The sequence below is a fragment of the Eptatretus burgeri genome, chromosome 12 (assembly GCF_056783735.1).
Source record: "Eptatretus burgeri isolate ZD-2024b chromosome 12, Ebu_testis_v1, whole genome shotgun sequence".
Lineage (NCBI taxonomy): Eukaryota > Metazoa > Chordata > Myxini > Myxiniformes > Myxinidae > Eptatretus > Eptatretus burgeri.
The window spans coordinates 11,627,135-11,640,609 of record NC_140972.1 but is presented as its reverse complement, the minus strand read 5'-3'; the positions used below and the strand labels follow the sequence as shown (position 1 = coordinate 11,640,609).

General features: G+C 43.6%; 1 protein-coding gene across 11 annotated transcripts in view; it reads right to left on the bottom strand.

The window, feature by feature from the left end:
- The window catches only part of LOC147015096 (ras-specific guanine nucleotide-releasing factor 1-like), a 167,416-nt gene that overhangs the window by 84,095 nt on the left and 69,846 nt on the right, over positions 1–13,475 (bottom strand). For all 11 annotated transcript variants that reach the window (XR_015050216.1, XM_085849517.1, XM_085849518.1 and 8 more), the window contains 5 exons: positions 7,916–8,169; positions 4,610–4,689; positions 3,328–3,521; positions 2,102–2,211; positions 1,046–1,164 (listed from right to left, as the gene is read on the bottom strand). Coding sequence is in view for 10 of the 11 variants with exons in the window: in XM_085849517.1 (XP_085705643.1) it covers positions 1,046–1,164; positions 2,102–2,211; positions 3,328–3,521; positions 4,610–4,689; positions 7,916–8,169 (757 nt within the window). In the remaining variant the exon portion in view is untranslated. The remainder of the gene's footprint in view (positions 1–1,045; positions 1,165–2,101; positions 2,212–3,327; positions 3,522–4,609; positions 4,690–7,915; positions 8,170–13,475) is intronic.

The window sequence follows — 13,475 nt, the reverse complement described above, 5'->3', positions numbered from 1 at the left end:
TGTTGTGTTCATGCTTGCGTACAAATTGTATTTGGTAGTCTATTGAACTTTTCATGCACTCTGCTAATCCTACAGTCTTCGCTCTGTGCACTTGGTCGAGGTGTGTGTGGTGTGTGTGTGTGTGTGTGTGTGTCCCTCTTTCGCTCCCCCCCCCTCCCTGTCTCCCATTCTCCCTGTATCAATCTCTCTCTCTGCTGATCTGTATGAGATTCATAACTGGTCACACCAACCTGAAGAATTAATTCCAATCAAGGTAACTCTAAATTCTCACACTGTCTCTCAAAAATAATTATTTATTTGACCCTATAATCATCGTCAACCTCTATCTCAAACTTCTTGTTCTGACCGCCAGTACTAAATGAGTGTGTGCTCAGCACATTCCCAAGTTTGCATCCAAGGTTAAGTGCCACTTCAGTATTCTACATTTTGTCAAGTCTTTTTTTTAATCCTAACATCTGCTTTGTGCACATAACATATTTGTACATCGTGCAATGGATGATATCCATCTCTGTTTGGTACATTATCCATCTCTTGCCTTTGGAACATGCCTTTCATTTTGCACTTCTTGCACGACTACCACAGACTGCTTGGTGGCCTATAAACAACTGACGAGTAAATGCATGTTCCTTGACTGTGCTTTCTTCCATCTGGCCATCAAATGCGACCGAGTCGAACAAGTTCATAAATCAACCCATGCTTTGTTTGCCTGCCCATGCCCAGGTTCACCACTCACCTTCATTATTTTTCTCTTTTTTTCCCCGACCTGTCCTACCTTTGTTGAAAAATTCACCTCCTCCATGTAGTCCTTGAAGGTGGTCAGTTACCATTATCTCGTTTCAACACTGTCAACTACCCATAGTTTGGTTCTAAGTCATCTCAAATTATACATTTTTTCCATGTCCACCTGTTTTTCCACCACCTGGATTCCAGTGTGTGACCCCCTTCTCCATTAGATGCCATGCTCTTCCATTAATATCGAGGTAAACTACGGAGTGGTTGCTTATGAACAATTCCATGCATTTTGAATGGCATTTATGAGACAAACCTTGGCGAACAAAAGTCTGGCTCGTGTCGAGGAGAACATCACAGCCTTCCACAATCATCCGCTCTACAGCGAGGTTCTTCCTGATGTTCTCTGTCTCACTCACCTCGTCATGCATAATCCTGGTGGTTCAAGACACAATCGATAACAATCGAATCAGAACTCGAAAATTGATTCTATACTTAAAAGTGAATTTCACCCTCAGAATGAGAAGATAAATTAAACAAATCCTGCAATCTGAAGCAGACGCACTATAATCCATACACATGGTTACCTGTAATGGAGAGTAGATGTTTTCCATACAAATGAGATTGAATCCTACATCTTTCTTTAATGAGACAGTTAAGTGCCTCTCAAGTGGACCATGAATGATTATCTAGCCATGAGGCACTCTCTTCCAATCAGGAGCAAGATCCCAAGTAGGAAGTCATATTAAAAATGCTCAAATCACCCACTCAGTCGAAGAAGCTCCTTGCAACAGAAACTTGAGTGAAGTCGATGATGCGCCATCACAAATCCCCACAGTTCCCACCGGAAGCAAAGTTGAAAGATGGCAAAACGTTCCACCAGGATTGAACCAATATCAAATTCCTGGTGGAACGTCAAACTATCTTTTATTTATTTTTTTGAGTTCAATTTTTTTTTCCCTGTTTTGACATGTACCCTAAGTCTGCGCCCCCTGGGGAATGGACTGGGAGTAAAATCCAAAAAAAATAGTTACGTATTTCACGCATCCCTAAATGCTGATTGCATATACAAAGTTTAATTTGAAAATGTCTAAAAATGTTGACCTTTTGACCCTGCCCCAGGGGACGGAGACAAAAATGATGCTGCTCTTGCACCTTCGTGCCATGTGCTGATCATAACTACCAAGTTTGGTGAATTTCTGCACAATCGTCAAGGAGGACAGTCAGACAGACAGATGGACAGATGGACACACATACGGAGCCGATTATAATATCTCCTCTTTTTTGCAAAAACCGTGGAGATAATTACTGAAGTATTGGGATTCGATGGACATTTGAATTCACAACCTTCTGCAAAATGAAAGACATTTACCTGGAAAGCTCTTCCAGCTTAGACTTGGCAAACTCCAGACTTCTACGCTCAATGTGTTCAGGTGGGGTGTGTGCTAAAAGCTCATGAAGGGTGACGATGTATCGAGGAATCTGCCAGAGATGAGATAAAGCTGTTAAAATACAGGAGGCATTCAGCTTCAGGAGAAATAATCACATTGTGAGTAAATACCCGTCCCTCGTTGATAGATTGACAGAAAATAGCCATCGTCACAATTTGGAAATGTAAATAAAAAAGGAAATTTACCTGATCAGTAGAGGTAAAGTTAGACCTGTTTCAAGCTGGGGCGGTTACATGTATGTCATTTGATATATCGATCTTGTATGGAGGATGTAGACAAACAGATTTTACGTTTTTTAATTTGCTTTGTGTGTTCATACCATACGCGTCTTGTCTGTAATGTCCTTTTGCTGAACCTTATCGTAAGTGATTGAAAATTCATATACAAGATTGAACGGAGTGTATTCATTTTTAACACACCGGGACCCAAGTCAGGTGAGCTTTCCCGATTGAGCAGTGTCTGGAGGTGAGTGAGTGAATGAGCCAGTCCATAAGCACTTCAGTCATTATCTCTTGAACCAAACACAAGATTTTGATGAAACTTGTCCACAAGCTTCATATCTGATACCTAACGAAGGTGTATTGACTGCATCAAAATCTGTGCTCATTAGGTGGGTCTATGGGTGGGGAGGGGGGTTTAGTCCCCAAAATAGGTATTTGCTCTCTTCACTGAAACTACACACACGATTTCAATGAAACTTGACCACAACCTTCATCACCCATGATGAACTAAAATTTGTTCACGGAATAAATACATTAAAAAAAAAAATCAGAGCCTGAGGGGTCTGCAGGGGGTTTGAGTGACTGTTGCTCCTGATCCAGGTGAGCTTCAGGACGCATGGTCCTATTTTTATATATCTCGTGTGTTTCCAGCTTTCCTTCTGCTGTTCCTTTTGTTCTGTTACATCCTAATCCATTCTATGTTCGAGCTCCTTCACGAGCTTTGACTTTGCAGACAAAAAAAAATATGAAGAGACTGAGTTTCATCATGCATCCGGGAGGTTCCTCAAACTTTTGCATTGAAGGATTTGTCGAACACACGATCGTTTCACGAGTTAATCCATCCAAGTCCACGAATCACATTCATTGATATTTACACGTTTGTTCATGTAGACACAGCAAAGGTCAATGCTAGATTGTGAACATACCTGGAACATTGGGTAAGTGAGCAGCGTGTCTAGCGTGCGTCCCTCACACTCGGTGCGTGCCTCGTACTGCTGGAGCAGTTTATCAAAATCCCGGTTCTGCTTGCAGTTGGCCAGCACCTGCAGGCTGAACTGATGATTGCGCACAAACTCTTGGTAGATGTTAAGCATGGGCAGCAAGATGTCAAAAAGGTCAGCTGGGGTCAGTGGGCAGCAGGCACACAAATAATGGATCAATAAAGGACATTTGAACTTTTGACCACTGCAGCATGATCAAAACTTACATAAATGCCTTTTCCTGAAGGTCACGTGTCTGTTCACCTGTGCTTCAGATTACCACTGCTAATCAGAAGAAAAAAAAAAACAGGTGGAAAGGCATTTACGGATTTATAACGGGGTGTGTTAAATCGATGTATGTGACTGCTTGGGGCCTGCACTATGCAAATTACATAACATTTTAAGGGTTGGGGATCATTTTGAATGGCTTGAAGGGCTTGTATCAATAATGGTAGAGATATAATTTTGGTGCAAAAGATGTTTTTCAGAACCATTGTCCTTCCTTTGTTTTGCTGCTACCAACCTTCGGCATTACTCCTGCTCCTGTGTCTCAGACTTCTCTCACATCTCCCTCATCACGCTTGACCTTTCCTCTTAACAATCCATCCTCTTTGGCATCGTGATGCCAACTCAACTTGTGATGATGGACACAAAGGCTCGTACTGTATTTATGTAATAGTGCACACAGCCATCTCGTGAACCCTTCAAGCACGACTTTGTTACTGGAACTCATCGCAGCAGATACATTTTGACCACTCTACCAAACGCTTTCTCATGCGACATCATCTTTGTTCAACTCGATGCTCAAAGGTAAGGAAGACAAAATAATGATTCTCCTGGAAATTTTGGCAGCTTCCTTTCATTATTCTTCAGCAGCTTTCAAATTGGTGCTTCTCTTCTTGCCTATTTACGCACTTCTCCTCTGAATGCTTGGACGACAGAGTTTTCACTCGGCCCAGATATGATCTAGGTGCTGCTGCCCCTCAAATGTACACAAAGGAAAATAGTAGCAATTAGCTTCATTCAGAGATTTATGAAACAGCACAGAAAACAACATTTGGCAATTTTAACCATGGATGTAGTAAATGAACGATACCTTTGCTTTATTACCACAACAAGCAGTCTTCTCCATCGCCACCCCCAGCACTTGCACATTGCTCTTCAATAACCATTTCGGAAAATACCAACCCTCCCATGATAGGAAGTCAGGATGAGAGTGACGTCTTACCCAGAACGATGGTTGGCCAGCTCGCCATGCGTGCCTTTAAACCTTGATAGAAGATCTGGTGCAGGAACATGATGGTCTCACTGTCATGATCAAAGTAAAGGAGATGTTAGATGTGGTGATGTATTGATGTGCTTCACCTTTCAGATTCATTCATCCATACACAGCAGCTGGGATAGCATTTGTCTTATCTCTGGGGGAACAACAATGCCACTGATGCAATACACCTGTAGATTAGTGCAAATTTGCTCAGGGTGCCGGCACATGATGGCCTACTCTTCTTGAAAGACACCGCAGGAATATCAGATACTCTTCTTTAACGTCCACCATCGAATGCAGGCATCCTGGTCAATGTCCTACCAAAGCTACGGCCCACTCATCGATGCAACCCTCTGCCTGCGAAGCACCAAGAGGAGCGTTTATAGTATGGTCGGAAATCGAGCTCGTTTACTATTCATTTCAAAAATGTTGAAACAAAGGCGGGGGCCCAAGTGTCATAAAGAGAAAACTACACCATGATATTTACTTTAACAAAGAAAAGTGTGACTGCATGAAATCCAAACTAAAATGCTGAATAGTTTGTCCGGAAATGCCTCTTCTTCCACAAGTCAAGTGGTGGGCAATGATTTTGAAGCAGGAAAAATGGGATTAAAATGCTCCCAAGAGTAGTATGTGCTTGTTGGATCTGGGCAAGGGCCTAAAGGGCAAATTGACTTTCCCAAAAGAGTGATGCACTGCAGCACAGATGGTCCGATAGATCTTCTTGTGGTGACGCAATCACAAGGAATAGCAAAGTGAAAAGCCCAAGGTTACAAGAGTGGCCAATGACATACTTTACACAAATTCCAAATTTCACTTTGGACGTGAACTGAAGAGAGCACGGAGACAGCCCGCTTGAAAAAAGAAACAATTAATTTAACAACTGCACTGACACAGTATATTTACATCGACAAGTCCTCTTCTTAAACCAAAATTACAGCTTGGTTATAGTTAATCAAACGGAAGACCAGGAAGGAACCCAAAGAAGTGAAGAGCAAAGATGGGGTCATCAGGAGCAACCTGGATAGGATTCGGGTTTCAGCCGCTACTCCACAACCCTCAAACCCATCCAGGCACAGCCAAGTGAACCTTACAGAAAAATTTCTGCAAGAATTCACTTCTCCTTAGACAGATAGATAACGAAAGAGAGGAATAGAGAGTAAAAGAGATGAAAAAGCAAGAATTAGAATGAATAAAGAGAATTATGAAGAAATTAAAAAGAAGTGTGAAAAGAACAAAGAACAAAGATGTTGAGAAGAACACAAATAGATAGTTTTCAACAGTTACTCCCTGGGCTTAAACACAGCAACATGTACAAGCTATCAAGTTGCCGGTGCCTGCATGGGATTCTAAACGGGGTTCTTACCTTGTAGAGCAAGCAGGAATTGTGTGGTTAATAAGGAAAGAATAAATTATAAATCTTTCACTACAATAAAATAATGAATCACCGAGAAATATAACTCTTTTACTCCAAATAAATAAATAAATAATCATAAAGAGAACTCAGCAATACTGAAAGTCTCTACATGGAGAAATATGGAACAGCTTCAAATGGAACACCTCGCTGCCATTAGAGCATTTAATTTGCATGAGATGTGGAAATAAATGTGAATTGTTGCTCCCAGCTTACTGGCTCGATGACAGAAGAGGCCATTTGCATTTTTGCCCTCTCCATCCCTACCCCGTTTAGAATCCCGTGCAGGCACGGGCAACTTGCTCGAATGGACAAAACTAGAAGTTACTAAGGTTTATAACTGGCATGCCTGGGCTGGATCGACATAAGGGAAGAGGTGAGACATGGCTCGTGTTATCCTCTGGTGAATTGTAGTGTGGCGATGATCTCATTGTTGACCACGCCATGCAGAGTGTAAATAAGATCTCCCTGCTACGTTGTCGACTTGTCGGATAGTTCATGCATGGAGAAAGAAAATACAACAAAATACAAAATGTCTGCAATTAGGTAGAAGATTTGGTGTTAATAATGGAAGCGGTGCTCAAGTTAGGATTTGGGTTGGACAGATTACATTTGAAAACTAGAATGGCACTCGGTAGAGCGCATCCCTCCGCCACACTCAACAGTTCATGTTATGTATCCCACTGATACGCTGGATCTGGATCCGTACCTTCACCAAAATCTCATCGCCTTATTCTTGTCACATACCCAACTCATCCACCAAGTTTTTAATCATCATCCATCCACACCTTTTTGAAATATCGTGATATATATATATATATATATATATATATATATATATATATATATATATATATATATATATATATATATATATATATATTGGCCCTTTCTCTGAATGGTGAAGAATGATTAAAAAAAACACATTATAGTCCTGTATCCGGATCGGGATCTTCATTAAAATTTCATCAATTCATCGTCGTCACACACCCAACCTCCCACCAAGTTTTATGTGAATCCGTTAATAACTTTTTGAGATATCCTGCTCACAGACAGACAGACAGACAAACGGGTGAATACATAACCTCCGTCCACTTTTAGGTGGTGATCCGGTGGAGGTGACAATCGATTCCGATTTATCTGATCGATATTTATGCTCGGCCTCAAAAAGAGACAATGCAATGGTAATTCCGCTCGCTCAAATTTTAGCGAAGGTCATTCTTGACAATATGAAGCAGGATTCTGAAAGCTAATTCCATAACACAACTTACATTCAAGTGTCATCCATTACCGATAGATCACGTGGTCTTGTCAGCGAAATGGGCCCTTAATAAAATCGGACTTAAAGAGGTTCCAAAATGGAGAGAAGCGTGTGCACGCTTTGGTAATAAAGTCATGTACTTTAACCTGGAACAAGCATTCATTTGCTTGAAATTTCTCATCGGTATGAAGGGTCTTCGATATGATGCAATGTTGGGACATTTGGAAATAACAGGATGTTTTCCATTCACAAGCGGCCTTATTTTCGGGTGGTGCCAGTCATTTTGCTCCTACCTGGAAATGACATCACGCTGTGTGCATGAGGGATGTGAAGGTGTATCAAAAGTAGATTACACTTTGATGGGGGAAGGTAAATCGGTCAGAGATTGCTTGCTTCCTTCATGTGACAATTATACATTTCAAATATTTATTCCATTATTCATGCATCATCGAATGGTTTTTTATATGCAGAATGCATTCAAAACAAATTACTGCACAATGTTGCAAGGAAAGGTCAATATAATTGTTTGCCGGGTGATGTGATGAGGATGAGCGGTTTGATATGGCCATAGTGAAATCTTAAGAGATGTTGAGACCTGTTGAGGAAGATGGCGCTGACATCGTCGTGCGAGATCGGTGGCCGACGAGATGATGCCGCCATGCGCAGAGGCCGCAAGAATCCCGACACCAGCAGCTTCAAGTGGGTGACGTAGTCGGCCTCGGCCTCGAGCATGGCAAAAACGAGGCGGTTACGAGAACGCCTTGCATCAGCTTGCGGGGAGCGGATGTAATCCTGCACGATGGCCTTCCACTTCCGGCGGCACAACCACCCCCGTAAAAAACTCTGCACCTGCAGACATGCCAAAGTTGTGCCAGTGTGTGAAAGTTCAACAACAATCTCCTCCTGTGCAATACGTGCATTAATGCTTTGTGGTGGTTGCATAACATTGTGACACTAAGCCTACCTTGTAGCCATGGTTGTACAATCTATGTTAAGTATTTCTCAAAAACATAAACATCGACGCTCCACTAGTTCTTCACTCTCCCCTCCCTCTCACTTTTGAAACTAAAATCGTAATTGTTCTGTATTTATCCAAAATTTCAATCTTGAAGTCCTCCACATCCAACGGTCATGTCCCTCTGCTTCCTCGTGCTTCATGACGCAAGGGCCACCGCTTGTTCTGCTGTCCTTCACTCTCCCTTTCTCCCTTAAGAATGGCTTCATTAGTCTTTCTTTTGCTTCTCTCGTTTGAAAACGCTGCACACATACAAAACTACTCTCCTGCTACTTTGCAATTCACAACTACTGCACAAAGGGCTTACCATGTGTAGCTCTTCTTGGTTGCTTTATGCAGCTTTCTTTGGCTGGAAAAGCATGGCGGTAAATTATAGAAATCCCATCAGCAGCTGGGGATACTTGAATAAGTGAGAGCTGATATGTTGTTCCCTCCAATTATGGGTGAGACACGTGATCATTTTCCCTTTGAATATTTTTTTTTTGATGACTGCTACTGGCATTCAACGTGGTACATGTTTGTGAGCCTCGATGGTGCATGCTTCTGTCTACGCTGTCATGTAGAAATGGTGGCAACATGAGGCAGCTATTACTTAAAAGATAAATAAATTATTTCTTACACAGAGCACGCATGCACCGCATGCACAAACACACTCAATTAATTATACAGTATCGGCTATTCCTAAAATATGTAAAAAACACACGCATGAACCGGACAAGATAGAGGGAAATCCACGTGGTGTAGAACGTGGTCACTGGGGGTCGGAGGAGTGGGAATACGCCCTTTAGGAAACATGATTTATAAATTTCTTTGAAAAGGAAGCACCATGACCACCAGTATGGCTCCACCGTATTGTTCTTCAGGAAAGTTGCTCAATAAGGTGCAGTCATGTATTTGTCGTCTCCAGGCAGCCAAGGCTGTTTTACATTCCCCAGTTCAAAGCTTACGACTTCGCCAACAACATTCTTTTTTTCCAACTTCAGTGCCAACTCACCCCCCTCACCCCTCACTCTCACTCTCAAAGCAACCATCCCACTCTTCTCCCTCCAAGCCTCCCTCTCACCTCTTTCAAAAATTCCCCCCTCACCTTTCTCCCACCTTTCATCCCCCTCACTCTTCCTTCTCTAAGTTGCCCCCTCTCATCCACCAACCTGCCTCCCTCCACTGCCCTCTCACCTCCATCTCTTCACTCCACCTCCTCAAATCCTCAACTGCCATCTTCCTTGTCTCTTGTCCCCCCTCTCTCCCAGCACCACAGAGCCTTTTCTCCTCCTCATTCGCCCCCCTCCCCTCGCTATTCTGCTCAACCCCACACTCCTTCAGCAACCCTCCTTACCTCCCCCTCGTCCCTCGTCCTACCCTCCCCGCCCCCTCCACCTCCTGCACCCAAAGCCTCCTCCCCTACCTCTTCATTAAAAGTGTGGACCTCAAATATCCGGGGCCTTCGCTCAAACCTTTCAGATCTTTCCATGCAGGTTGCCACTGACAAACCAGACATTATCTGCCTAACAGAAACTTTCCTCTCCCAAGACGTGTCTGACTCCCAAGTATCACTCCCTGGTTACTCCCTCTTACGGTATGACAGACCTGAGCCTCGTCCTGGTGGAGGTGTTGCTCTCTTCATCAAAGACTCTATTCCTCACTCTCCCTGCACTGCTCTCACTCCCCACACCCCCAGGAATACCTCTGGCTTCGGCTTCCCCTCCACTCCCACCTCATGTTTATATGTGTACTGTACCGTCCACCGAACAGTGATGACTCCATCTACACCTCACTCTCCGAAAACATGGACCATCTTCTATCTTCTCATCCAAACTCTCTCTTCCTCTTATGTGGTGACTTCAATTGTCATCACGCCAGTTGGCTAGGTGTGGGTACCTCTCTCACCTGCCATGGGACGTCAGCAAAAGCTTTCTGTGACTCATTGGGACTGACTCAATCGGTCAACTTCCCGACCCGGATCTCAACCAATGGTACTCCGTCTCTTCTGGATCTGATTTTGACAAATTTCCCTGACAATATCTGCTGCTCTTCCTTCGCTCCAATTGGTTCTTCTGACCACGTCCTTGTTAAAGTGGACATCTCTCTGGCTGTTATCAGAGAACCACCTCACCGCCGTCGAGTCTGGCATTTCACTCAAGCCGACTGGCAGGGTCTCCGAGCAGCCATCAAACTGACAGACTGGTCTCCTATCACTACTTTCTCAAACATCAACTCATCCTGGGAATTCTTTCAAAGAAACTTGCTCTCCCTCATGCACAGATTTATCCCCTCTCGTGTTCAGTTGTCTTACCCTTCCTCCCGCCCTTGGTTTACTGAAGCTTGTGGCGAGGCAGTTGTCCTGAAACAACTTGCCTTTGCCTCATGGAAAGCAAACCCAACTGAGGGCAATCTCAGTTCTTTCCACAAAGCTCGGAACAAGTGTGTATCTACCCTCAGGAGAGCCAGAAAACAACATCTTTCTCATCTCAAGTCTGAACTCTCAAACCTCTCTCCCTCCTCAAAATCCTGGTGGCGTTTAATCAAATCTGTTTCTGGTGTATGTTCCCCCTCCATCCCCTCCCTTACCTCAAATGGCCGCACTGCTGATTCCACACGTGATAAAGCTGAATGTCTAAACTCGGTGTTTGCAGCTAAATCTTGTGTCCCAAACCCATCACTATCTCTACCCACTTTACCCAGTCGCACCCAACTGTCCCTGGACTCTGTATCCTTTTCTCCTGACAAGGTGGAGAGCTTGCTTTCAAACCTCGAGTCAGATTCTGCAACCGGTCCAGACGGCATCAGCCCACGTGTCCTCAAAGCCTGCTCTTCTGCTCTTGCTCACCCTCTCTCTGTTCTATTCACCCTCTCATTTTCCCAAGGTCATCTGCCATCTGCTTGGAAATCTGCTAACATCACTGCCCTGCATAAAAAAGGTGCAAAAACAGATCCCTGTAACTACAGACCAATCAGCCTTCTCCCAATCATCAGCAAGGTTATGGAATCCATCATTGCTTCAGACATGAAATCCTTCCTCTTCTCCAATGGCTTGATTTCCAATCATCAATTTGGTTTCAGACCAGGTCACTCTACCCTGGATATGCTGCTACTGCTCTCCCATCAATGGATGGAGGTCCTCAATGCCAGACAGGAAATCCGAGCCGTATCCCTGGACATATCACGTGCTTTTGACACAGTCTGTCACCCTGCCCTACTCACCAAACTCTCTTCCCATGGTATTCAATTATTGATATGACGTCATAGTGATGTATCATATGTGCGGTAATTCATCTCTGCTAATGCCCTGTTCGATTCCCACAAACAGAATTCAAAAAGCTTGCCGAGTTTCGGAGATAATTTTTTAGGCGATTTCCATTAGCGGAGATATTTTGACGTCATAACTTTTTTTCTAGGAGGAATTTTCAAAATCGGAGATGGTTACTGTCTGCGCAGGGAATTTTTACATATATACACCAAGTTTCAGGAAGTTTCGATGAAAACTGTGGGCAGTGAAACAAAAAAGTCCACAAGAAGAAGATGAAGAACAACAACGTGAGTAAGACTTAAAGATCCTCCATGAGGAGGATCTAAAAAAAAAATGGAACGACGTCAGTAAATGCATGTTTGAGAATTGGTTGGGGACAAGTTTAAGCAACAAAATGGCCACCGGTCGGCCATCTTGGATCTGATCTCAAAAAATAATGATGTGCATATGAAAGCCATCATTCATCATACGTCTGTGTGCCAAGTTTGAACAACATCGGTAAATGTATGTCTGAGAAATGGTCGAGGATGTATTGAACATTGGGTTTTTTTTAATTTTTAAATTATTTTTATTATATTTATTGTCAAGGCTCGTATGAGCGCGAACACACAGAACATATAACAAGGGGAGCAGGAGGCAAGAGTGATGGGAGAGGGAAGCACAAAACAGTGTGGAACAGACACATGAGGAGATCTGTGGGAGAGGGATGGGGTGGGGTACACAGGATAAACAAGATGGACATGACAGGGACTTTCATGAAGGAAAGCAGGGAATTTGAAGGAGGTGGGTTTGGGGTGGATTAACGGGGGTCGAAAAGATCATGGTTTTGGATGGGGGAAGATAAGAGATGGTGGTGAACAGCAATTTTGAAGACCTGGAGCAAAGAGTGGGATTGAAGAGAGTGTGGGAGTTTGTTCCAAAGGTGGGGAAAAAGAGGAATGAAAGAATGAAGGTGAACAGTGATTCTTGGTTTTGGTAGTTTAATAACCAGAAGCGGGTTGCCGGCGGACATTGAGTGCCCTGCGAAAATATTGGTGGGACAGAGAGCAGACAGAGCAGGGGGGAAGGGGGGGGCGATGTCAGAGAGGAGATGGTAGAAGACGGAAAGACCACCGACCTGCCTGTGGTGAGAGAGTGAGAGGCCCAAAGACTCAGCCTCATCGTGGGAGATACCAATGATCCTAAATGTCTTGGTTTCCACAGCGTGAAGCTGAGAAAGGTGAGAGGCGGGAGTACCAGCCCGGAGGAGAAAGCAATACTCCATCATCAGGCTACAGATGAAAGCTTTGTACATGGTCAGGAGCTCAGGTTTGCCAAGGAAGGACTTTGCACGGCGGAGGATGCTAAATCGGCAACTAGCTTTGGAGGCCAGCTTGGAGATGTGGCTTTCCCAGGAAAGATCATGGCATATAGTGAGGCCAAAAAGCTTGAATGAAAGGAATTCTTCAAGAGAATTGTTGAGAATGTAGATGGGGAAGGTGGGGAGGGGAGGGGGGAGATTCCAGACGGTCCTTTTGGAGAGACATAGTGAGAGTATGAGATTTGTCAGAATTGTAAGACATGCTCCACGTGTTGGACCAGCTTGTGATTTTACCCAGATCTGCAGAGAGTGAAGAAGATACAGCAAAGAGATAAAGAGGATTTCACCATCAGGGGAATCGAAGCAACTGAGGATTCTTCATGAAGTATTTTCATGGTAGTGATATATTGGTGATGATCGACTTGGGAATACCATAAGCCCTTAGGATGTCAAGCGTTTGTTCAGGATGGATGAAATTAACGGCTTCGGAAAAGTCTACGAAGAGCATTGTTAGAGGAAGATTATTTGATTGTATACACACTCAATGATTAGTCTTGGTTTGAGAAGCTACAAATTGTTTCAGAGTAAAGAAG